The sequence below is a fragment of the Hyperolius riggenbachi genome, chromosome 1, assembly GCF_040937935.1.
Source record: "Hyperolius riggenbachi isolate aHypRig1 chromosome 1, aHypRig1.pri, whole genome shotgun sequence".
NCBI classification, from domain to species: Eukaryota; Metazoa; Chordata; class Amphibia; order Anura; family Hyperoliidae; genus Hyperolius; species Hyperolius riggenbachi.
In genome coordinates this window covers 60,878,798-60,905,593 of record NC_090646.1, presented here as the reverse complement: position 1 = coordinate 60,905,593, position 26,796 = coordinate 60,878,798, and the positions used below count along the sequence as shown (strand labels likewise).

The following is a 26,796-nucleotide window of genomic DNA, read 5'->3' as shown; positions in this document are numbered from 1 at the left end:
AAAATACACCCCAAAACACATTATACTACTTCTTCTGAGTACGGCGATACCACATGTGTGACACTTTTTTGCAACCTAGGTGCGCTAAGGGGCCTAACGTCCTATTCCCAGGTCATTTTGAGGCATTTGGATTCTAGACTACTCCTCACGGTTTAGGGCCCCTAAAATGCCAGGGCAGTATAGGAACCCCACAAGTGACCCCATTTTAGAAAGAAGACACCCCAAGGTATTCTGTTAGGAGTATGGTGAGTTCATAGAAGATTTTTTTTTTGTCACAAGTTAGCGGAAAATGACACTTTGTGAAAAAAAAAACAATACATATCAATTTCCGCTAACTTGTGACAAAAAATAAAATCTTCTATGAACTCATCATACACCTAAAAGAATACCTTGGGGTGTCTTCTTTCTAAAATGGGGTCACTTGTGGGGTTCCTATACTGCCCTGGCATTTTAGGGGCCCTAAACCGTGAGGAGTAGTCTTGAACCCAAATGTCTCAAAATGACCTGTGAAATCCTAAAGGTACTCATTGGACTTTGGGCCCCTTAGCACAGTTAGGCTGCAAAAAAGTGTCACACATGTGGTATCGCCGTACTCAGAAGAAGTAGTATAATGTGTTTTGTGGTGTATTTTTACATATAACCATGCTGGGTGGGAGAAATATCTCTGTAAATGACACATTTTTTTATTTGTTTTACACACAATTGTCCATTTACAGAGAGATTTCTCCCACCCAGCATGGGTATGTGTAAAAATACACCACAAAACACATTATACTACTTCTCCTGAGTATGGCGATACCACATGTGTGACACTTTTTTGCAGCCTAGGTGCGCTAAGGGGCCCAACGTCCTATTCACAGGTCATTTTGAGGCATTTGTTTTCTAGACTACTCCTCACGGTTTAGGGCCCCTAAAATGCCAGGGCAGTATAGGAACCCCACAAGTGACCCCATTTTAGAAAGAAGACACCCCAAGGTATTCCGTTAGGGGTATGGTGAGTTCATAGAAGATTTTATTTTTTCTCACAAGTTAGTGAAAAATGACACTTTGTGAAAAAAACAATAACAATCCAATTTCCGCTAACTTTTGACAAAAAATAAAATATTCTATGAACTCATCATACACCTAACAGAATACCTTGGGGTGTCTTCTTTCTAAAATGGGGTCACTTGTGGGGTTCCTATACTGCCCTGGCATTTTACAGGCCCAAAACTGTGAGTAGTCTGGAAACCAAATTTCTCAAAATGACTGTTCAGGGGTATAAGCATCTGCAAATTTTGATGACAGGTGGTCTATGAGGGGGCAAATTTTGTGAAATCGGTCATAAGCAGGGTGGCCTCTTAGATGACAGGATGTATTGGGCCTGATCTGATGGATAGGAGTGCTAGGGGGGTGACAGGAGGTGATTGATGGGTGTCTCATGGGGCGGTTAGAGGGGAAAATAGATGCAATCAATGCACTGGGGAGGTGATCGGAAGGGGGTCTGAGGGGGATCTGAGGGTTTGGCCGAGTGATCAGGAGCCCACACGGGGCAAATTAGGGCCTGATCTGATGGGTAGGTGTGCTAGGGGGTGACAGGAGGTGATTGATGGGTGTCTCAAGGTGTGATTAGAGGGGGGAAATAGATGCAAGCAATGCACTGGCGAGGTGATCAGGGCTGGGGTCTGAGGGCGTTCTGAGGTGTGGGCGGGTGATTGGGTGCCCGCAAGGGGCAGATTAGGGTCTAATCTGATGGGTAACAGTGACAGGTGGTGATAGGGGGTGATTGATGGGTAATTAGTGGGTGTTTAGAGGAGAGAATAGATGTAAACAATGGATTTGGGAGGTGATCTGATGTCGGATCTGCGGGCGATCTATTGGTGTGGGTGGGTGATCAGATTGCCCGCAAGGGGCAGGTTAGGGGCTGATTGATGGGTGGCAGTGACAGGGGGTGATTGATGGGTGGCAGTGACAGGGGGTGATTGATGGGTGATTGACAGGTGATCAGTGGGTTATTACCCGGAATAACAGATGTAAATATTGCACGGGCAAATTGATAAGGGGGGGGGTCTGAGGGCAATCTGAGCGTGTGGGCGGGTGATTGGGTGCCCGCAAGGGGCAGATTAGGGTCTAATCTGATGGGTAACAGTGACAGGTGGTGATAGGGGGTGATTGATGGGTAATTAGTGGGTGTTTAGAGGAGAGAATAGATGTAAACAATGGATTTGGGAGGTGATCTGATGTCGGATCTGCGGGCGATCTATTGGTGTGGGTGGGTGATCAGATTGCCCGCAAGGGGCAGGTTAGGGGCTGATTGATGGGTGGCAGTGACAGGGGGTGATTGATGGGTGGCAGTGACAGGGGGTGATTGATGGGTGATTGACAGGTAATCAGTGGGTTATTACAGGGGAGAACAGATGTAAATATTGCACGGGCGAATTGATAAGGGGGGGGTCTGAGGGCAATCTGAGCGTGTGGGCAGGTGATTGGGTGCCCGCAAGGGGCAGATTAGGGTCTAATCTGATGGGTAACAGTGACAGGTGGTGATAGGGGGTGATTGATGGGTAATTAGTGGGTGTTTAGAGGAGAGAATAGATGTAAACAATGGATTTGGGAGGTGATCTGATGTCGGATCTGCGGGCGATCTATTGGTGTGGGGGGGTGATCAGATTGCCCGCAAGGGGCAGATCAGGGGCTGATTGATGGGTGGCAGTGACAGGGGGTGATTGACGGGTGATTGACAGGTGATTGACAGGTGATTGACAGGTGATTGACAGGTGATCAGGGGGGATAGATGCATACAGTACACGGGGGGGGGGGGGTCTGGGGGGGGTCTGGGGAGAATCTGAGGGGTGGGGGGGTGATCAGGAGGGAGTAGGGGGCAGATTAGGGACTTAAAAAAAAATAGCGTTGACAGATAGTGACAGGGAGTGATTGATGGGTGATTAGGAGGGTGACTGGGTGCAAACAGTGGTCTGGGGGGTGGGCAGGGGGGGGTCTGAGGGGTGCTGTGGGCGATCAGGGGGCAGGGGGGGGGGGAAATCAGTGTGCTTGGGTGCAGACTAGGGTGGCTGCAGCCTGCCCTGGTGGTCCCTCGGACACTGGGACCACCAGGGCAGGAGGCAGCCAGTATAATAGGCTTTGTATACATTACAAAGCCTATTATACACTGTTGCAGCGGCGATCCGGATGCCAGTAACCCGCCGGCGCTTCCGAACGGCCGGCGGGTTACGGCGAACGGGGGGCGGAGCCAGTCCCCGGCGGCTGATCGCGTCACGAATGACGCGATCGCCGCATAGCCACTCCCGCAGCCGCCCCCGCCGATGGGCGTATTGCGGTCGTTTGGGCCCGGACTTTGCCGCCGCCCATCGGCTGGGGGCGGTCCTCAAGTGGTTAAAATTATAAGCTTATAAATAGTGATGGACGCAAATTGAAAAAATGCACCTTTATTTCTAAATGAAATATCGGCACCATAAATTGTGATAGGGACATCGTTTAAATGGTGTAATAACCGGGACAGATGGGCAAATAAAATACATGAGTTTTAATTACGGTAGCGTATATTACTTTTAAACTATAATGGCCAAAAACTGAGAAATAATGAATTTTTTCAGTTTTTTTCTTATTCTTCCTGTTAAAATGCATTTACAGTAAAGTGGCTCTTAGCAAAATGTACCCCCCAAAGAAAGCCTAATTGGTGGCGGAAAAAACAAGATGTAGATCAATTCATTGTGATAAGTAGCAATAAAGTTATAGGCGAATGAATGGGAGGTGAACGTTGCTCGGATGCATGAGATTTTCGGCACTGCGGCGCTGAACCGGATAAACACCAAATTTGCAGGATATGTTAGGTAGAGCAGTGGGAACAAGGGGATTTTTTTTTCCAAAAAGACCTTTTAGTTTTTGAGATAATGGATTTTAAAGGTTCAAAGGAAAATAGTATATATTTAAATGCGGTAAATGACAGTTAATGTATTTACCACATTTACATGTAGACTTTTTTTCCTTTGAAATTTCCTTTGACCCTTTAAAATCGATTATCTCAAAAACTACAAGGTCTGCTTGAAAAAAAATTTTTTGACCTGTTCCCAATATAGCATACGTAGCAATTTTGGTGATGATAGCATGATGGAAGCTTTGCTATTAACTGCTAAAGTCGGAAGGAAATTACGCAAAATTTTGCGAAATTATGGATAGATTACGTTTACATGCGAAATTAATGATGCATCTTCCTGAATTTTCGCATTACAATTTTGCATCGTAATTAAGATTATGCGAAATTTGTGCTTATCACTAATGGTCAGAAAATAAATTGGCATAAAAATTGACAAAATACAAAATAACTAGCCAATACACGGCACTACGAAAGTTTCACAAAGAGATCAAGAAGCTAAATATAAATACAAGAGATAGTCAAATATACCCTAAGGGAAGGAAGTACGGGCCTCAGGCTAACTAATCACCATAAGTGACCCACTGCTTCCAAACAAGGTTAAACTTATCCAGGAAAAAAAACGTGTTTTCTCTTGCAATTAAATAAGTACAAAAAATATCAATATTATTTTAAATACTTTCTTGCTTGCTGGTGCTTATAAATACGTTTTATTGACAAGGTATGAAATATCACCTAGGACAGTGAGCTGCAAACTTGGCTCTCCAGCTGTTAAGGAACTACAAGTCCCATAATGCATTTGCCTTTATGAATCATGACTGTGGCCGTCAGACTCCTGTAATGCATTGTGGTACTTTGTTCCTTAACAGCTGGAGAGCCAAGTTTGCAGATTACTGGCATACATCAAAAAAGGGCGTCGGGAAAAAAGGGCGCGTGGTGTAAACGATAAGCAGTATTATCGTTTATAAAAATATTGTGTAGAATTTCGTTTCCAAATAGTGTTTTAAGAATTTATAAATCATTAAATAATGTGTATGAAATCGGCAATTCTTAAAACGTTAATCTTCCCTGTTTCTAAACTGAAACTTATAATTACGTTTGTTAAAAAAACAGTAATATTTGTTTAAACATTATAATTATATATTGTTATGAATAATCTTGATTTATCGTTTATTATTATAATAAAATGCGAAAATATTGTTTATAACAATGATATTAATATAAATACAGTCATAATAACTGTTGATTAGTATTATTAAAATTGTACTAAATCTATACCTAACCCTACTCTCACACAGAACCCTCCCTGTACCTATCCCTAACCCCTAGACCTCCTGGTGGTGCCTAAACCTAAGACCCCCCTGTAGAGATGTCGCGAACCTCCGATTTTCGGTTCGCGAACCGGGTTCGCGAACTTCCGCAGAAGGTTCGGTTCACGGAAAAATTCGCGAACCGCAATAGACTTCAATGGGGAGGCGAACTTTGAAAAATAGAAAAAATTATGCTGGCTACAAAAGTGATGGAAAAGATGTTTCAAGGGGTCTAACACCTGGAGGGGGGCATGGCGGAGTGGGATACATGCCAAAAGTCCCGGTGAAAAATCTGGATGTGACGCAAAGCAGCGTTTTAAGGGCAGAAATCACATTGAATGCTAAATTGCAGGCCTAACGTGCTTTCAAACATCTTGCATGTGTATACATCAAACAGGGAGTGTAATTAGAGTACTGCTTCACACTGACACACCAAACTCACTGTGTAACGCACCGCAAACAGCTGTTTGTGTAGTGACGGCCATGCTGGACTACTGCGCAACATGGCGTGATTGCTCTTCCTCACTCAGTGATGTCAGGTAATGTGTGACTTCCTTCTCAACTTTCCATGGCATTGTTAAAAAGCTTACGTTTTGTTTTTAATTTACATTTTCTACTTGCTGTGTACTTGTTCAGTACCGCTACAATGAGAATCCTGTGGAGGCGGGCAAGTCTGCCATTGTGACCCCGGGTAATGGCCGGGGAATGAGAGGTTTGAATCCGGTGTGGAGCCTGAGCAACGGCTACCACTACACATCCAAGGAGGGCAGCGGGCAGGCATGCACGCCCGCCCGCCCCGAGGTAGTGACCAAAAATAACAATACAGGAGGAGGACTTTCGAGGCCCTGCTGTGTATTTGAAATGAATGTACTTTAAATCCTTTAACGAGAACCAGTTATGGCGGGCAAAGATGACACCACATTCCTTTCACGAGAATCATATGGAGGCGGGCAAGTCTGTCATTTGTGACCCCGGGTAATGGCCGGGGAATGAGGGATGGAATCCGGTGTGGAGCCTGAGAAACGGCTACTACCACACATCCAAGGAGGGCAGCAGGTAGGCATGCACGCCCGCCCCGAGGTAGTGACCAAAAATAACAATACAGGAGGCGGACTTTCGAGGCCCTGCTGTGTATTTGAAATGAATGTACTTTAAATCCTTTAACGAGAACCAGTTATGGCGGGCAAAGATGACACCACATTCCTTTCACGAGAATCATATGGAGGCGGGCAAGTCTGTCATTTGTGACCCCGGGTAATGGCCGGGAAATGAGGGATGGAATCCGGTGTGGAGCCTGAGAAACGGCTACCACTACACATCCAAGGAGGGCAGCAGGTAGGCATGCACGCCCGCCCCGAGGTAGTGATCAAAAATAACAATACAGGAGGCGGACTTTCGAGGCCCTGCTGTGTATTTGAAATGAATTAACTTTAAATCCTTTAACGGGAATCCGTTATGGAGGGCAAGTCTGCCATTGTCACCGCGGGGAATGAAGGTTGGATTGCGGCCCGAAGTGGGAGCCTGCTGAGACCCATGCTGTAGCTGCCCTGACCGTGCTTTGCAGACCAGGCATCTGTGGTCAGATGGACCCTTGAGCCAGCGGAAGACAAACCAAGTCGAAAGCATTTGCCAAGAATGTTTTACGGAGGGCAAGTTTTTTTGCCCTTTTTTTAAATTTTTTTAAAATGATAGATGGTTGTATTTTTAAATTGTTTGAAAGTTTAGATGGTTGTATTTTTAAATTGTTTGAAAGTTTAGATGGTTGTATTTTTAAATTGTTTGAAAGTTTAGATGGTTGTATTTTTAAATTGTTTAAAAGTGTATCCATTCTTCCTCCCCCCCAGCCACGAACAATACCATGGGAACGTGGAGCAGCAGAAGCCCCCTGTGACGGCTGCCACGGTTGTTCTCCGCTGCTTGTCTTTTGAGGGGTGCTTCTTTTCCTCAGGTGTTCTTGCCATAGCTGTTTGTGCCTTCTCTCCAGGTGCCTTCGTAAAGCACTTGTCCCTACGTGACAGTTGGCCTTTCCACGGCTCAATTTTTGCTGGCAGAGACAACAGATGGCTTTGCTCCGATCTGAGACACACACGTGAAAAAATTTCCAAACCGCTGAGCCCCCCTGGGCTGATGGCGCTACGGTGGCATCAGCAGCTGACGTTGAAGGGCATGTTGGCTGTCTGGCCATAGCTGGCGATACATGGCACCGGACACTGCCCCCAGCTGATTCTGAGGACGAGCTCCCTCTTGTATTGCGTTCCGGAGTTGGAGCCTGATCAACGTCTACCACCACACATCCAGGCAAGGAGGGAAGCAGGCAGGCATGCACGCCCGCCCCGAGGTAGTGACCAAAAATAACAATACAGGACTCAGGAGGACCTTTTGCGGCCCTAATTGAAATTAACTAACTTTAAATCCTTTAACGGGAATCCGTTATGGAGGACAAGTCTGCCATTGTCACTGCGGGGAATGAAGGTTGGATTCCGGCCAGAAGTGGGAGCCTGCTGAGACCCATGCTGTAGCTGCCCTGACCGTGCTTTGCCGACCAGGCATCTGTGGTCAGATGGACCCTTGAGCCAGCGGAAGACAAACCAAGTCGAAAGCATTTGCCAGGAATGTTTTACGGAGGGCAAGTTTTTTTGCCCTTTTTTTAAATTTTTTGAAAATGATAGATGGTTGTATTTTTAAATTGTTTGAAAGTTTAGATGGTTGTATTTTTAAATTGTTTGAAAGTTTAGATGGTTGTATTTTTAAATTGTTTGAAAGTGTATCCATTCAAGTGCAAGTTATGCACTGACTACCAGGTATAATGTGCAGTCACAGATGCAGTGAAAGGTATGCAGTGACTGCAAACAGCCGTTTGTGTAGTGACGGCCGTGCTGGACTGGTGCGCACCGTGACGAGAGTGCAGGTGATGGTGGCTTTTCAGCCCATATGCTTGCCCGGCTGATGTAGCTGAATGACAGAACAGTGACTTTCCAGCTGATCAAATTTGGTCTGACCACAATGAAGCAACGACCTTAATATCTTTTGTGTGCCACCCCCACCCGAGACACTCAAATAGCCGGCGGTCATTGCTTCATTGTGATGCGCAAGCCCCTTCACCGCGGCAAGGTAATGATCACGAAGGGGGATGGGCACATGTACACGCACCAGAAAAATTAGTGTAGCGGCCAAAATTCAGGAATCCGCCTAGAGTCCTGGACCCTGTTGGTAGTGGCGGAGAAGGCAGTCAAGCGGCCTGCAGGCAGAGATGCTGTGTGTGGGGAGTGGACTGACTTAGTCTTCGGTCGTGCAGTAGCCCTCCGTGATCCATTCCTCATTCATTTTGATAAAGGTCAGGTACTGAACACTGTCGTGACTTAGGCGACTTCTCTTCTCAGTAACTATGCCTCCAGCTGCACTGAAGGTCCTTTCTGACAGGACGCTTGCGGCAGGGCAAGAGAGGAGTTGTATGGCAAATTGGGACAGCTCTGGCCACAGGTCAAGCCTGCGCAACCAGTAGTCCAAGGGTTCATCGTCGCTTTTCGCAGAGTCTACATCCACACTCAAGGGCAGGCCAGGTAGTCGGCTACCTGCCGGTCCAGGCGTTGGTGGAGGGTGGATCCGGAAGGACTATGGCGAGGAGTTGGACTAAAGAACGTCCGCATGTCCGACATCACCCTGAGATCGCTGGAGCGTCTTGTTCTTGCCTGCGTGGACTTGGGAGGAGGAGGGTTACTGCCAGTGGTACCTTGATTGCGTTGTGCAGCCACATCACCCTTAAACGCATTGTAAAGCATCATCGACAGCTTGTTCTGCAAGTGCTGCATCCTTTCCGCCTTTTGTTGAGTTGGTAAGAGGTCCGCCACTTTGTGCCTGTACCGAGGGTCTAGTAGCGTGGCCACCCAGTACAGGTCATTCGTCTTGAGTTTTTTGATACGGGGGTCCCTCAACAAGCTGGACAACATGAAAGAGGACATCTGCACAAAGCTGGATGCAGAGGTACTCTCCATCTCCTCATGCTCTTCCTCAGTGACGGGACGCAACTCCTCTTCCTCCCCCCAGCCACGAACAATACCACGGGAACGTGGAGCAGCAGAAGCCCCCTGTGATGGCTGCCGCGGTTGTTCTCCTTCCGCCGCCTCTTCCTCCTCCACAGAAACACCTTCCTCATCATCACCATCATTAGAGTCTGACTCCTCTCCTTCCCCACACGACTCCTCTTCTTCCTCCTCCTCCCCCCTCTGTGCTGCCGCCGGTGTTGTGGAAACATCGGGTTCGTGTGTAAATGGCTCCAATGAATCCTGCTGCCCTAACTCTTCTTGTTCACGCTCCTCCACAGCTGTATCCACCACTCTACGCACGGCACGCTCCAGGAAGTAGGCGTAGGGGATCAAGTCGCTGATGGTGCCCTCATCGCGACTCACCAGTTTGGTCACCTCCTCAAAGGGCTCCATGACCCTGCATGCATTTCGCATCAGTGTCCAGTTGTTGGGCCACAACATCCCCATCCTCCCAGATTGTGTCCTTGTACTGTAATGATACAGGTAGTGGGTGACGGCTTTCTCCTGGTCTAGCAGGCGAGAGAACATCAGCAGGGTGGAATTCCAGCGAGTCGGGCTATCGCAAATCAGGCGTCTCACCGGCAAGTTGTTTCTACGCTGAATCTCTGCAAAGCGTGCCATGGCCTTGTAAGAGCGCCTGAAATGCCCACACAACTTCCTGGCCTGCTTCAGGACGTCCTCTAAGCCTGGGTACTTGGACACAAATCTTTGCACGACCAGATTAAGCACATGTGCCATGCAGGGTATGTGTGTCAGCTTTCCCAAATTCAACGCAGCAATGAGATTGCTGCCGTTGTCACACACCACGTTGCCGATCTCAAGCTTGTGCGGGGTCAGCCATTGCTCCACCTGTTTGTTAAGAGCAGCCAGGAGAGCTGCTCCAGTGTGACTCTCCGCTTTCAGGCAAGACATGTCTAACACTGCATGACACCGTCGCACCTGGCATGCAGCATAGGCCCTGGGGTGCTGGGGCTGTGTAGCTGGGGAGGAGATGGCGGCACCAGCCAAGGAGGAGGAGGATGACGACAGTGAAGCGGTGATAGCAGGTGGAGAGGAGGTGGCTGGAGGCTTGCCTGCAAGCCGTGGAGGTGTGACAAGTCGGTCCTCTGCGCAGCCACGTACTCCCTGCTTGCTGCCATCGGTCACCAGGTTGACCCAATGGGCTGTGTATGTAATGTAGTGGCCCTGCCCGTGCTTGGCAGACCAGGCATCCGTGGTCAGGTGGACCCTTGACCCAACGCTGTGTGCCAGAGATGACACCACTTGCCTCTCAACTGCACGGTACAGTTTGGGTATGGCCTTTTGAGAAAAATAATTGCGGCCTGGTATCTTCCACTGCGGTGTACCAATGGCCACAAACTTACGGAACGCCTCCGACTCCACCAGCTTGTATGGTAATAGCTGGCGAGCTAATAGTTCCGCCACGCCAGCTGTCAGACGCCGGGCAAGAGGGTGACTGGCAGACATTTGCTTCTTCCGCTCAAATACTTCCTTCACGGACAGCTGGGTACTGCTGTGGGCAGAGGAGAAGGAACCGCTCAAGGGAAGAGGCGGTGTGGAGGAGGGTGGCTGTGAAGGTGCAAGGGAGAAAGTGGATGAAGACGATGCACCTGAAGGAGAAAGAGGAGAAGGAGTTTGGCTTGTCTTTTGAGGAGTGCTGCTTTTACTCAGGTGTTCTTGCCATAGCTGTTTGTGCCTTCTCTCCAGGTGCCTTCGTAAGGCACTTGTCCCTACGTGAGAGTTGGCCTTTCCACGGCTCAATTTTTGCTGGCAGAGACAACAGATGGCTTTGCTCCGATCTGAGACACACACGTGAAAAAATTTCCAAACCGCTGAGGCCCCCTGGGGTGATGGCGCTACGGTGGCATCAGCAGCAGCTGACGTTGAAGGGCATGTGTGCTCCCTGGCCATAGCTGGCGATACATGGCACCGGACACTGCCCCCAGCTGTTTCTGAGAACGAGCTCCCTCTGCTTCTATCATGGAGTCATCTCCTCCTACTCCTCTCTGACTCCTCCTCTGAACTGTCCCCCTGGTCATCTCCTCTACCGGGAACATATGTGGTATCCGTATAATCGTCATCATAATCCTCCTGGCCAGCTGCGCTTTCCTCAGACACCTCCTCAAGTGCACCAACTTCAGGTGGTCCACCATCATCCCCATCCACACACGTTACGTCCATACTATCGCCACCTAACTCAGACGTTTGAGGTGGTGTACCTGCGCCTTCTTGTTGTTGTTGCAGTAGTGGCTGGGAATCAGTGATTTCACCACCACCACCAAATAACTCCTGCGAAGTGTCAAATGCAGCGGATGTGGTGCTTGTTGTAGCGCTGGTGGCTGCGGGAGATGAGGTGTTCTGTGTTAAATACTCAATCACCTCCTCACGATTTTGGGAAGTGATGGCACGTGCCTTTTTCTGAGCACTGTATTTTGGGGCAGGTCCGCATGAAATCACAGCAACACCACCTCGCACAGCCACAGACCTGCCGGTGCCTGGTGGCCTTCCTCTGGGTCTGCCTCTACCTCTTCCTCTACCTGGTTTGTCCATTTTGTCCATCTCGGGGGTATGCTAGCTATATGCAGTGAGGTGGGTTCTCACTCAACACAACAGGTAGTTAGATGCAGTGAGCTGGGTTCACTCAACAGTAAAAGTAATTAAGATGCAGTGAGGTGGGTTCTCACTCAACACAACAGGTAGTTAGATGCAGTGAGGTGGCCAGGTAGGTTCACACTCAACACAACAGGTAATTAGATGCAGTGAGCTGGGTTCACTCAACACAAGGCTAGGTATATGCAGTGATGAGGTGGGTTAAGTAAACACAACAGGTACTGGGTAGTTAGATGCAGTGAGCTGGGTTCACTCAACAGTAAAGGTACTTAAGATGCAGTGAGGTGGGTTCTCACTCAACACAACAGGTAGTTAGATGCAGTGAGGTGGCCAGGTGGGTTCACACTCAACACAACAGGTAATTAGATGCAGTGAGCTGGGTTCACTCAACACAAGGCTAGGTATATGCAGTGATGAGGTGGGTTAAGTAAACACAACAGGTACTGGGTAGTTAGATGCAGTGAGCTGGGTTCACTCAACAGTAAAGGTACTTAAGATGCAGTGAGGTGGGTTCTCACTCAACACAACAGGTAGTTAGATGCAGTGAGGTGGCCAGGTGGGTTCACACTCAACACAACAGGTAATTAGATGCAGTGAGCTGGGTTCACTCAACACAAGGCTAGGTATATGCAGTGATGAGGTGGGTTAAGTAAACACAACAGGTACTGGGTAGTTAGATGCAGTGAGCTGGGTTCACTCAACAGTAAAGGTACTTAAGATGCAGTGAGGTGGGTTCTCACTCAACACAACAGGTAGTTAGATGCAGTGAGGTGGCCAGGTGGGTTCACACTCAACACAACAGGTAGTTAGATGCAGTGAGCTGCGTTCACTCAACAGTAAAGGTACTTAAGATGCAGTGAGGTGGGTTCTCACTCAACACAACAGGTAGTTAGATGCAGTGAGGTGGCCAGGTGGGTTCACACTCAACACAACAGGTAGTTAGATGCAGTGAGCTGGGTTCACTCAACACCACGCTAGGTATATGCAGTGATGATGTGGGTTAAGTAAACACAACAGGTACTGGGTAGTTAGATGCAGTGAGCTGGGTTCACTGAACAGTATACAGTAAAGGTACTTAAGATGCAGTGAGGTGGGTTCTCACTCAACACAACAGGTAGTTAGACTTAGATGCAGTGAGCTGGGTTCACTCAACACAACGCTAGGTATATGCAGTGATGAGGTGGGTTAAGTAAACACAACAGGTACTGGGTAGTTAGATGCAGTGAGCTGGGTTCACTCAACAGTAAAGGTACTTAAGATGCAGTGAGGTGGGTTCACTCAACACAAGGCTAGGTATATGCAGTGATGAGGTGGGTTAAGTAAACACAACAGGTACTGGGTAGTTAGATGCAGTGAGCTGGGTTCACTCAACAGTAAAGGTACTTAAGATGCAGTAAGGTGGGTTCTCACTCAACACAACAGGTAGTTAGATGCAGTGAGGTGGCCAGGTGGGTTCACACTCAACACAACAGGTAGTTAGATGCAGTGAGCTGGGTTCACTCAACAGTAAAGGTACTTAAGATGCAGTGAGGTGGGTTCTCACTCAACACAACAGGTAGTTAGATGCAGTGAGGTGGCCAGGTGGGTTCACACTCAACACAACAGGCAGTTAGATGCAGTGAGCTGGGTTCACTCAACACCACGCTAGGTATATGCAGTGATGATGTGGGTTAAGTAAACACAACAGGTACTGGGTAGTTAGATGCAGTGAGCTGGGTTCACTGAACAGTATACAGTAAAGGTACTTAAGATGCAGTGAGGTGGGTTCTCACTCAACACAACAGGTAGTTAGACTTAGATGCAGTGAGCTGGGTTCACTCAACACAACGCTAGGTATATGCAGTGATGAGGTGGGTTAAGTAAACACAACAGGTACTGGGTAGTTAGATGCAGTGAGCTGGGTTCACTCAACACAAAGCTAGGTATATGCAGTGATGAGGTGGGTTAAGTAAACACAACAGGTACTGGGGTATATGCAGTACTGGGTAGTACAATGTGCAGCTCCCTGTCACACACACAGGCAGTCAGTCACTGAATGTGCTGGGCTGCTGGCAGTGGCACACACACTATCAATTAGCAAGGCTGTGCATGCAACAAAAGTGTCAGAAAAAAAAATGTACAGGTTGAGCTCTGAAAAGAGCTGTTGCTGGGTGCTTTAAAAGCAATATTAATCAGTCAGGAACAAGCAAAGCAGCCTAGAACCTAACTAATCTGTCTCTAAGAGAAAAAGTCTGCAGCAGCTGTCCCTTTCCTCTCTCTAGCAGGCACACGAGTGACTGTAATGGCCGCCGGAGGCTGCCTTATATAAGGGGGGTGGGGCTTCAGGGCTTACTGTAGCCTGAATGGCTACAATGTGCCTGCTGACTGTGATGCAGAGGGTCAAAGTTGACCCTCATAGTGCATTATGGGGCGAATCGAACTTCCGGAAAAGTTCGCCTGGCGCAGGCGAACGCGAACCCCCAATGTTCGCCTGGAACCGTTCGCCGGCGAACCGTTCGGTACACCTCTACCCCCCTGGTGGTGCCTAAACCTAAGACCCTCCTGGTGGTGCCTAAACCTAAGCCCCCCCCCTGGTGGTGCCTAAACCTAAGGCCCCCCTGGTGGTGCCTAAACCTAAGACCCCCCCCCCCCCCCTGGTGGTGCCTAAAACTAAGACCCCCCTGGAGGTGCCTAAAACTAACCACCCCAAAGCCCTCCCTGTACCTATCCCTAACCCCTAGACCCCCTGGTGGTGCCTAAACTTAAGACCCCCCTGGTGGTGCCTAAACCTAAGACCCCCCTGGTGGTGCCTAAACCTAAGACCCCCCCTGGTGGTGCCTAAACCTAAGACCCCCCTGGTGGTGCCTAAACCTAAGACTCCCCTGGTGGTGCCTAAAACTAAGACCCCCCTGGTGGTGCCTAAACCTAAGACCCCCCTGGGGGTGCCTAAACCTAAGACCCCCCCTGGTGGTGCCTAAACCTAAGACTCCCCTGGTGGTGCCTAAACCTAAGACCCCCCTGGTGGTGCCTAAACCTAAGACTCCCTATGGATAATAATGTTTTACAAACATTAATAAATAAAAAATGTAAATAAAAAAATTTTAATAATTTTTTGGGGTGGATAATAATGTTTTAGAAATGTTTTACAAATAGTGATGGTAAAAAATATATTGCAATTTACATTACGTACTGATCGCTTTATTTTGTGAATAATAATGTTTTACAAACAGTAAGGGTTAAAATGTTAAATAATGTTTTAATTAAATAGGATAAATATGTTTAGTATTTTTATAAACGTTATTCGTCACGGGCTCATTTTGTAAAGTTAAATCATCACAAGCACAGTTATAAAACATTAAAAATCTCCGGGCGCCGTTTGTAAAACGTTAATAATCTCCGGCGCCCTTTTTTCCCTGTTCGGCGCCCATTAAATGATATTTATAATGGGAGTGAATGGGGGGCCCTTTTTGGCCACTTGTCTCATGCGCCCAAATCTCCTGCTTCCGATCACTGACCTAGGAGGAAACCCAAGAGAAAAAGCGAATTGCATAAGGGCTCTGGGCCCATATGCACTTCACTTTTTCTCCTGTGTTATCTCTCAGGAGATAATTTTAATATTCCCTTTAAAGAGGAACTCCAGTGATATCATGTAATAAAAAAGTGCTTCATTTTTACAATAATTATGTATAAATGATTTAGTCAGTGTTTGCCCATTGTAAAATCTTTTAAATCCCTGATTTACATTCTGACATTTATTACATGGTGACATTTTTACTGTTGGCAGGTGATGTAGCTGCTGCATGCTTTTTTGGCATTTGGAAACAGCTGTAAACAGCTATTTCCCACAATGCAACAAGGTTCACAGACAGGAAACTGCCAGGAGTACCACGGTCCTCTGAGTTTCTTGTGGGAGGGGTTTCACCACAATATCAGTTATACAGCGTCCCCTGATGGTCTGTTTGTGAAAAGGAGTAGATTTCTCATGTAAAAGGGGGTATCCAGGGGCGTAGCAATAGGGGGTGCAGCGGTAGCGACCGCATCGGGGCCCTTGGGCCAGAGGGGCCCCATAGGGCCCTCCCTCAACTACAGTATTAGCTCTCTATTGGTCCTGTGCTCATACTAATCACTTCTATAGATACTTTGAATAGTGGTAATCATTAACACACTGTTCCCCATCCCCTACTTGCACCTCTGACACTGTAGTTGCCATTGGCAGGTTTTGGGGCGGCGTATCAGTTGTTATGTATAGAGTGCTTGGGGGGCCCCATTGTAAAACTTGCATCGGGGCCCACAGCTCCTTAGCTACGCCACTGGGGGTATCAGCTACTGTTTGGGATAAAGTTCAATTCTTGGTCGGAGTTTCTCTTTAAAATAACTTTTAAGCACTTTACTATTGAAAAAAAGTACCTAAGAGTAGGTGAAAAAGTACTTTCAAAATTATTTTGAGTATTTTCTTGCTTGCTGGTGGCTTAAAAGGCAATTTATGACAAGGTGTAAAAATTAGAATAATTAACATAAAGTTGGGTATCCTTCATAATGTATTAAATTTTACTATATGTAGTTACAGTGCCTCTTGAAAGAGAACCTGAGATCAATCAAAATGAAAAATTCATACATACATGGGGCTTCCTCCAGCCCCCTTTGGCCTGATCTGTCTCGCCGTCCTCCTCCGTTGCCTCGTTCCTCTGCTATGGCTCCGGGTAAGTCTGAGTTGGGGGTTACTGTGCATGCGCGGCCCGGCTGCACGCAAGCACACCGTTGTGCTCCTATCACCAGGAGCGTTCTATGCATGCACAGTACTACTGCGCAGAATGCTCCCAGCTGCAGTAGCGTGACAGGGAGCGCGTGCGGTGGCACTGCGACTGCACCGATTGGCCAAGTTACTGCGAGGATTGCGGAGGATCGAGGGAGCGAATTTTTTATTTTGATTGATTTCAGGTACACTTTAAGGAGCCATTCCAAAAGTCTATTTTACAGCGTTGCTTCTAGGGACCCTCAAACTTTTAGATGAAGATGTTGTAGGTGGGAGGCACAATTTACATTCATACTTGTCCTCATGGGACCGAAATGGTTATTTTCTCGGAAACACAGTTATAAAAGAGTCTGTGTTTTATCTAGCACAGTTACAGCTATGCATCAACGAGCAGCGCTATAAATTTAGTGGTACACTTAGAACTTGTCATTGCGGGCTGCATTCCTCTACAGAACAAGATGTATTGCTCCCTCACAAGATACACAGCCTGGCTGGATAGTTATTACTTATAGACCAGCTTGTGTCCTCCTAGTATAAGTCTGGGGAGCCTGTTCTTTATCTGCATCTCAGCAGGAGATTAGAGATGGGGGCTGATGTCAGCAAGCAGTGGTACCCAGAGAGAATAAAATCACCAATCAGCTTACATGATAAACGGTTAGCTGCACCCGGCTGCATTCTTTATTATTATTATTTGTAAGCAGCAGGTGCAGAGATGGATTAAGAGGCAATGGGGCCCTGGGCAAGCAGCAACTTTGGGCCCACTCTTGATGGCAACCTGGCTTTTTGGGTAAGATTTGTTGAAGGCCAGCATAAACAGGGCCCCTAGACTCTCTTCAGGCCCTAGGCACCTGCTTAAGTTACCCTGTGGATGATCTGGCTCAGAGCAGGTGTGCCTGCACCTTAAAATGAGCTACACACACTCCATGACATTAGGATGTGCAAACCACAATCGCCAGTAAGTTTTCTGAAGCCCAAACCTACCACAATCACCTCTTGGTCTTCACTGTGACTTACAGCATTCTACAAAGGGAGTGTAAAGGCTCATACACACATGCAACTTAATGCACAACCAACCGCCCGACATAATCAGTGCACAACTTCAACAAGACGAGTACATACACACATGCTGATCAACTAAACAACTAACTCCTTTAAATACTGTGTGCGTACCAACAAGTCTGCATTCAAAAACAACAAGTTGTTCAAACTGCTTGTACACACTTGGCCAACTTGCTTTGATAGTTGGGCAGGATTATCCTCCGGTTGAATTGGGCAAAACGCCTGTTATCAGTTGGACGTCTTATCTTTTGCCAGTGTGCACTTGCCCAACTATCATCCAACAGACCAAGTTTAGATGATAGCTGTGCGGAATAGTTGCATGTGTGTACGAGCATTAGTCAAGTGTAAAGCTTGTAAAACTGTAAATTTACTGTCCAATCAAAATAACTCAACTCACAGCCATTAATGTCTAAACCGCTGGCAATTAAAGACAGTACACCCCTAAGTAAAGAATGTCTAAATTCTAAAAAAAAGTGTCAATATTTTGTGTGCCTGCCATTATGTCCCAGCACTGCCTTAGCGCCTTCAGGCATGGATGGAGTTCACAAGAGCTCACAGGTTGCTACTGGAATCCTCTTCCACTCCTCCATGATGAAGCTGGTAGAAGATGGATACCTTGCTCTCCTCCACCTTCCATTTGAGGATGCCCTACAGATGTTCAATATGGTTTAGGCCTGGAGACATGCTTGGCCAGCCCAGTACCTTTGTCATCTAGCAAGGCAGTGGTTGTCTTGGAGATTTTGGGTCGTTATCATGTTGGAATGCTGCCCTTTGGCCGAGTTTCTGATGTGAGGGGATCATGTTCTGCTTCAGTAGGTCACGGTACATGGTGGCATTCATGGTCTCCTCAATGTATTGTGGCTTTCCAGTGCCGGAAACAATCATGCAGCCCACACAATGACACTCTCACTACCATGCTGGACTGTAGGCAAGACACACTTGTCTTTGTACTCCTCACCAGTGGCTTAACTACAATACATGGGGCCCACTGGCAAAACTTTGATGGGGACCCAAAATGTTCACACCCCTTCCCTTGCTTCCCATTGGTGCCCTTCATGGCCTGGGGGCCCATCTCACAAGGGTCATAAAACAAGTGTGACCATCATGGTCGTCACACCCATAGCAAGTGTAGCCACAAAACCACCTGATCTGAAATATAGTCCCCTGAAAGGGAAAGAAATGGAAGGTTAGTAGTTGGGAGTGGGACCCTCACGATCACAGGGGCTTCTTCCATATAGTTATGTCCCTGCTTCTCACCTTCTTTATCCTTCCAAAAAAGAACAGCATTGCCTTTGGATAATACTCTTTGGGTATTGAGTTCATAGGCTGTAGATTGCTGCTACTGCAAACTCTATTGTCGGGATTATGGATCACAGGGATGTAACCATTTATCGATAGAAGTAAGTCCTTCCAAAAACAGCCTTATTAGAGTAGATCGCTGAAAATACTGCAAAATCAAGCTGGCTGACAGCTTCAGCGTACCAACTGTTCATGAATTATACACCCAACCTATTTTCTGGATAACTCTAGTGTGTCAGTGGTTATTTTTTTTCGGAGATTCAGCGCTCTTCCAGAATCAGGTCATGAACATTATCAACAATTTCGAGAGCTGACACTGTTGGAGCCCTACAAAAATAAATGTAAAAATCTCTCCGATATCCAGTTAAGTACAAAACTGCATAGCATTATTAAAGTGGCATGCATCGAAATATCTTCTATTTATAGCAATTTAAACTTTCCTGGAGTTTTAATTTAAGAGCTGAAAATCTAAGCTTGAAGTTTAAACAGCAGCCATGTCAGTGTGATGTGTAATCTGGTTCTTTCAGCTCTCACACAGTGAAATCCTTTTGTCATGAGTGTTTGCAAAGACACACAGAAGGTTTATGGCCTCTAATTAGTTATTAGGAAAGAAAAGAACTACAGAGTTATAACTCTGGTTTGTTATCCCTTGCAATAATAATAAAAACAGAATACAAGCCAGTAAGAGTGGTAATATATGTACACACATTTAATTTACCAGGTCACAGTTTACTTCAGGTACCTTGTATACCTTCCATCCCCGGTGTAATATCCAATGCCCATTAGAACCAACCCGGCTGTATACAGCTCCATAAATATTTGGACAGAGACAACTTTTTTCTAATTTTGGTTCTGTACATTACCACAATGAATTTTAAATGAAAGAACTCTGATGCAGTTGAAGTGCAGACTTTCCGTTTTAAAGAGAACCCGAGGTGGCTTTTTGATGGGCAAATGGGACACAGAGGCATATTCTCTGCCTCATGAACATTCCTCTGTGTCCCCACACCGCCTCGATATAGCCCCCCGAGACAGTGGCGTAGCAAATAGGGGTTGCAGAGGTAGCGACCGCATCGGGGGCCTTGGGCCAGAGGGGCCACATTGGGCCCTTCCTCAACCAAAGTATTAGCTGTTTATTGGTCCTGTGGTGGTAATACTTCGATAGATACTTCGATAGATGCTTTGAATAGTAGTAATCATTAACAAACTGTTTCCCATCCCTTTCTTGCACCTCTAATATTGTGAATTACCTTAGCAGGTTTTGCTGTGCCGCACAGGGCCGGATTTCTGGCAAGGCCACATAGGCCATGGCCTAGGGCACTAGAAATTTAGGGGCGGCTCAGTGAAGGGCAGTAAAGCTGTTCTATGCAGCCATCCCTATCTACAAGGACAGCTTTAACATTTGAACTCTCTGTCCTGTACTTGTCATCCCTGCAAGACATGTAAGCTCTATCCTGAAGGTACTGTACACATTAACCTAACTCACATGGTAACACAATAAATGGGTCCATCATTAACAAGATGGCAAACATAACTTAAAAGTTCTTAAGGAAAACATAACTTATAATCTATATGCGTATTACTAAAATAGCTATTGTCTGTGAAACCAATGATGGAAAATAAGGAGAATTCTTATTGGGGCACACAGAGGTAACAACCATACAGACGGTACAGTTGGCCTTGGGCGGAAAAAGTACAAATCTGGCCCTGGTGCCATATCAAGTGTTACTGCTTGGGGGGCCCAATGTAAAACTCCAGAGCTATGCCACTGCCCCAAGATTAGCGATAATATTTGTCGCTATCTCAGAGGTAAACATGTGGGAGAGGGATTCCCTGTTCAAAACGCCCGCCAGGGGTTTTCCTGCAGGGTTTCCAGAGCTGCCATTGGGCAGCTTCCTCTCCCTGGCCACGCCCCCTGCCGCCTCCCTGCCTCCCTGCACACTGTGAATGAGAGAATGAATCTCTCATTCCAGTGTAGTGACCCAAAGGTCACGAAAGTGAAAGTTGGCCATTACGGCCCACAGGAGTGGCGGGGAGCTGTGGTTTTGGAGGCTACCTGATCCATTCAGCCCCCCGGGATCAGGGGTGGTTGAGTGGAAAAATACATATATTCAACTTCAGACAAGCGCTTCCTTCTTGGCATATGACAATCTGCTACAATCTGACCATCCGCTACACCTCCACCAGGTTCACCCTGTGAGATCCAAACTCACCAACAGAGGTGGGCCATGAGTTACAGTGGCCTTTGTACACTTTTAGGGCATTAACAGGCTCCCCTGCCCCAAAAGTGTACAAAGGCCACTGTAACTCATGGCCCACCGCTTAAAATTTAAAACACATACAAATAAGAAGTGCATTTCTTCCTGAGTAAAATCAGCCATAAATTACTTTTCTCCAATGTTGCTGTTACTTACAGTAAGTAGCAGAAATCTGACATTACCTACAGATTTTGGACTAGCCCATCTTCTCATGGGGGGGTTCTCTGGGTTTTCTTTATTTTTAAAAGCAGTTAGTAAATGGCAGTTGCTCCGTCCAACTGCCAAAAAAGTGTGCAGCGAGCAGGGAGGCTGGCCAGCATCTTTGTGTTAATCATTTTTAGGCAATGTCTTTTTAAAGGATAAAGGTCATGCTGAGGATTCCCCATGAAGAGATGGAGTAGCCCAAAACCTGTCGGTAATGTCAGATTTCTACTACCTACTGCAAGTGACAGCAATATAGGAGAAAAGTAATTTATGGCTCATTTTACTCTGGAAGAAACGTACTTCTTATTTGTACATGTTTTAAATTTTAAGATTTTCGCGACAGTTCCTCTTTAAGGAAGATTTTTAAAACTTTTGCACACAGTCGTGGCCACAGACGGTGGGGAAGTCGCGTCAGAGGCTAGCGAGAGGAACGCAGGCTGGAGCGCACGGAAGGTATGTATCTGTCTGATGCCCGGACACACATTTAAGCTGGAGTGCAGAGGGGAGAGCCCCGAGGTGAGGGAGGAGGGGGGGGACGTCCTCCCTCCCCGCCGACTTTGGCCATGGCTTTCCCCTCATGCTGCGACCCTTCCAGCCCCCACAAAACGGCCCCGAGCAGGCCCCGGGGGGGCGCTCAGAAATTCTGCAGGGGGGCCCGGTGGGACCTAGTTACGCCCCTGAGTATAGTACAAAACATATTAACAACCAGGCTGTTTGCTTGTTTTATTTTTCTGCCTCAAAGAGTTCATTTCTACTCATGGAAGTGACAGCTTCTGTCTTGTCGGGAATATAGTAACCATCACTGATAAGCAAATTACAGCCATAATGCAGAATGCAGAATCTGAGGGAAGGGGGGGGGGGGGGGAGATAAAATACATGAACTGCTGACCTTTTTCTAACTCTGGGACACTTAATAGGCTGCCACTGATTAGAGACAGTAAAACACTTAACTACTTTGTAAATGTGTAAATATAAAAATAAACCATTGGATACTTAAAAAAGTCATTTTTAGCAAGAGGAGGATAAATATAATTGTCTATCTCATCAGTTTATTTTCAACTTAAAATGGAATATAACCCTGCATTTCAACTTTGCTCTAAAACATTATTTACAGCATATTATATGCAACCAGCATTTTTTTTTTTTACTAGACCAGCATTGGAAGGGTTACACACAGAGCTTTAAAGTTCCTTGGAGAGACATGCTGCCCGCAGCCTTTATGCTGAATACACATGGTGCGTTCCCGCCCTCGATTTCCTGCTCGATTCCCGTCGATTCGTTTATTTCCAACATGTCCGATTTGCATTTCGATGGATCGTTAGGTCGATTCGCATGCAAAGTATGCCAAATCGACCTAATGATCCATCGAAATGCAAAGCGGACATGTTGGAAATAAACGAATCGACGGGAATTGAGCAGGAAATCGAGTGCGGGAACGCACCGTGTGTATCCAGCATTAGATAGATACATTTAAGTAAACACAATGTAACAAGTAAGGAATGTGACTCACTCTCTCTGACTGTGCAGGAGCTGGAGGACAGCCAGAGAGTGTGTAACATTCACCACTTGTTACATTGTGTTTACTTCAATGTATCTAAACTTCGGCAGCATGTCTCACCACGAACTTTAAAGCTCTGTGTGTAACCCTTCCAATGCTGGTCTAGTAAAAAAAAATGTTGGTTGCATATAATATGCTGTAAATAATGTTTTAGCGCAAAGTTGAAATGCAGGGTTATATTCCGCTTTAAGTTTGCTCTGATGGATTCTAACAGGGGCTTAACTTCAGCGACCACTGTTATCCAAGCACTTATCATATTTGTATTAATATTATCATTCCGTTTCATTTCAGATCCCGCCTAACGGCCTTCCAGTTGGAGTGTCAGCCCTCAGCGCACTCGGTGACAGGTTGTGCACGGGACAATTATGCCGCATGTCTTAGGGCGTATACAGGAATTATAGGTATGTTGTAACGGCCTGCAACCTGCTTCATAAGGCAATATCGCCAACAATATAACCTTACTCTGACCCATGCCTAACACCAGAACGATCCTATCTCCACATCTACCCTAACCCAGCTGTCACCTTTGATGCCTAACCCAACCAACTTAAAGGGAACCTAAACCGCTGTACACTGGGGAATACTGTCCATCAAAATTACGACCATTTTTAGGCATAGGCACAGCAGGTGGATATCTAAAGTGACACCTGCACCCAAAGCTGTAGAGGGCCACCTATTATTAACCTTCCCTTACTTTGATATATGGGACCATCCTGCAGATCAGGCTGTGAAGGTCACCAAGAGAAGGCAAGAACATTGGGAGCCCTATCAAAGTTTTGCCCCTTCCCCACATCTTCAGACAAGCAGCTTGTGAGTAGATTAATGGGGAAGGGGCATCCTTAGCGGGAGAGGAACTCCTACATAACGCCGCTTCCCCACCTAACTGAGGCTTCTCATTGGCTACAAAAACATGTGATATACCCTAATAGAAAAGTAGTTAAAAATTAACTTTTATTATAAATTCATTAAAAAGTATCCAAATTGCTGATCATGTATTAAATGCGATTAAATTGACTGGAGGTAAAGTTAGGGATCAAAAAGACCATCCTCCTAGTTCACTGTAGTATTACTAAAACCCTACACCAAACTCAACATGTTTCATTTCCTCAATTGGAAACTTCGTCAGGAAAAGTGCGTACCCTAGTGATAGAGTAACAAAGAGCTCAACATAGTAAATACATAATACAATTCACATATTAATAACTGATTAGCAACTAACAGAGTACTGGCCGCTACAGCAGCCTGCTAAGAAGTGAGTGTCAGGTCTCTCCTTTTATATCATTAGTAGGCCCTCAAGGGATGCTGGGAGGGGTAGGAACAACCTCAAAACTCCTCCCAGTGCCTAAATAGACTCCCATTGGATCCTGCCAGTGTCCATTAAATAATTAGACCAATAGTAAAGATAGACTATCATTTGCCATGTAACTATAAACGTTATTACCCAGTACTTGTCAGAGGTTAAAAAAACGATACTGTATACCTCAAGAGGCCCACAATCATCACCTGAAAGGCGCATTCTTTCCACTGCCCGGAAAGCAATAAAAAACTTTTCTCCGTATTTTACTCAATTTGATTGGTGGGTGCGCGGCTATGGGGGGCGGGAATATGCGCCGTGTGGGGAGAGAGACAGACAAGAAGGTAAGCCAATAGGCACACCAGCCACACCTCCTCCTAGACGTACCATTATGCCGCTGGATGGTTAGGATAGAAGACGTCAGCGCGTATGGAAAACGTACGGGTTAATGCGTGATTGCCATGGCGACGTATATACTACACGCAGGGTGCAGTGAATAAATTAAAGGGCATTTCGCAATTGGTTAGAGTGCTATTACATCACTGTTACCACGGCAACAGTGATGTAATAGCACTCTAACCAATGGCAATCTGCCCTTTAATTTATTCACTGCACCCCTGCTGCTTTCCGGGCAGTGGAAAGAATGCGCCTTTCAGGTGATGATTGTGGGCCACTTGAGGTATACAGTATCGTTTTTTTAACCTCTGACAAGTACTGGGTAATAACGTTTATAGTTACATGGCAAATGATAGTCTATCTTTACTATTGGTCTAATTATTTAATGGACACTAGCAGGATCCAATGGGAGTCTATTTAGGCACTGGGAGGAGTTTTGAGGTTGTTCCTACCCTTCCCAGCATCCCTTGAGGGCCTACTAATGGTATAAAAGGAGAGACCTGACACTCACTTCTTAGCAGGCTGCTGTAGCGGCCAGTACTCTGTTAGTTGCTAATCAGTTATTAATATGTGAATTGTATTATGTATTTACTATGTTGAGCACTTTGTCACTCTATCACTAGGGTACGCACTTTTCCTGACGAAGTTTCCAATTGAGGAAATGAAACATGTTGAGTTTGGTGTAGGGTTTTAGTAATACTACAGTGAACTAGGAGGATGGTCTTTTTGACCCCTAACTTTACCTCCAGTCAATTTAATCGCATTTAATACACGATCAGCAATTTGGATAGTTTTTAATGAATTTATAATAAAAGTAAATTTTTAACTACTTTTCTATTGGGGTATATCACATGTTTTTGTAGTCTGACTCAGGTGTATTTTTGATAGCTTCTCATTGGCTCTCAACTCTTTGTGCTGTAAACTCTTGGAATGCTCTGATGTCTCTCTGCTAGCTGAAAATATAGAAACTGAAAGCAGAAGTCCTCTGTTATTGTCTCACACTGCCCCCTAGTGACAAGTGGCCAATAAATACACATTACAGCAGTACTAATTAGAAGCAAGGAAATGTAACAAATAAGAAATTTAAAAAAAATGTGCTAAAATAAATTGGACTGGAGCACTTGTGAGCCTCTAAATAAATTGCCTGCTAAAGGGTTAAGCATGACCCAACCCTAGCTCTGACATCATAAAGCAAACCTGTCAGCCATAATATTGACTGCACTACTTCAGTGATAGGTGGCAGCTGCTACCTGCAGTTCCCTTGGCAGGAGTTTGCCTTGGCAGGAAAGAGTCATTCACAGCGCGGTGTGTTTGATCTGTGTGCCGGGCGGTGTGTGTGATCTGTGTGCCGGTGGGTGTGTCTGATCTGTGTGCCGGGCGGTGTGCCTGATCTGTGTGCCGGGCGGTGTGCCTGATCTGTGTGCCGGTGGGTGTGTCTGATCTGTGTGCCGGGCGGTGTGTCTGATCTGTGTGCCGGGCGGTGTGCCTGAAGTGTGCCGGGCGGTGTGCCTGATCTGTGTGCCGGTGGGTGTGTCTGATCTGTGTGCCGGGCGGTGTGTGTGATCTGTGTGCCGGGCGGTGTGTCTGATCTCTGTGCCGGGCGGTGTGTGTGATCTGTGTGCCGGGCGGTGTGTGTGATCTGTGTGCCGGGCGGTGTGTCTGAGCTGTGTGCCGGTGGGTGTGTCTGATCTGTGTGCCGGGCGGTGTGACTGATCTGTGTGCCGGGCGGTGTGTGTGATCTGTGTGCCGGGCGGTGTGTGTGATCTGTGTGCCGGGCGGTGTGTCTGATCTGTGTGCCGGGCGGTGTGTCTGATCTGTGTGCCGGGCGGTGTGTCTGATCTGTGTGCCGGGCGGTGTGTCTGATCTGTGTGCCGGGCGGTGTGTGTGATCTGTGTGCCGGTGGGTGTGTCTGATCTGTGTGCCGGGCGGTGTGTCTGATCTGTGTGCCGGGCGGTGTGTCTGATCTGTGTGCCGGGCAGTGTGTGTGATCTGTGTGCCGGGCGGTGTGCCTGATCTGTGTGCCGGGCGGTGTGCCTGATCTGTGTGCCGGTGGGTGTGTCTGATCTGTGTGCCGGGCGGTGTGCCTGATCTGTGTGCCGGGCGGTGTGCCTGATCTGTGTGCCGGTGGGTGTGTCTGATCTGTGTGCCGGGCGGTGTGTCTG

General features: G+C 46.8%; 1 protein-coding gene across 1 annotated transcript in view; it reads left to right on the top strand.

Annotated features, from left to right (window-relative positions):
* The window catches only part of GFRA4 (GDNF family receptor alpha 4), a 733,069-nt gene that overhangs the window by 683,577 nt on the left and 22,696 nt on the right, over positions 1 to 26,796 (top strand). Inside the window, exon 6 of the mRNA XM_068274699.1 lies at positions 23,236 to 23,345. Coding sequence (XP_068130800.1) covers positions 23,236 to 23,345 — 110 coding nt within the window. The remainder of the gene's footprint in view (positions 1 to 23,235; positions 23,346 to 26,796) is intronic.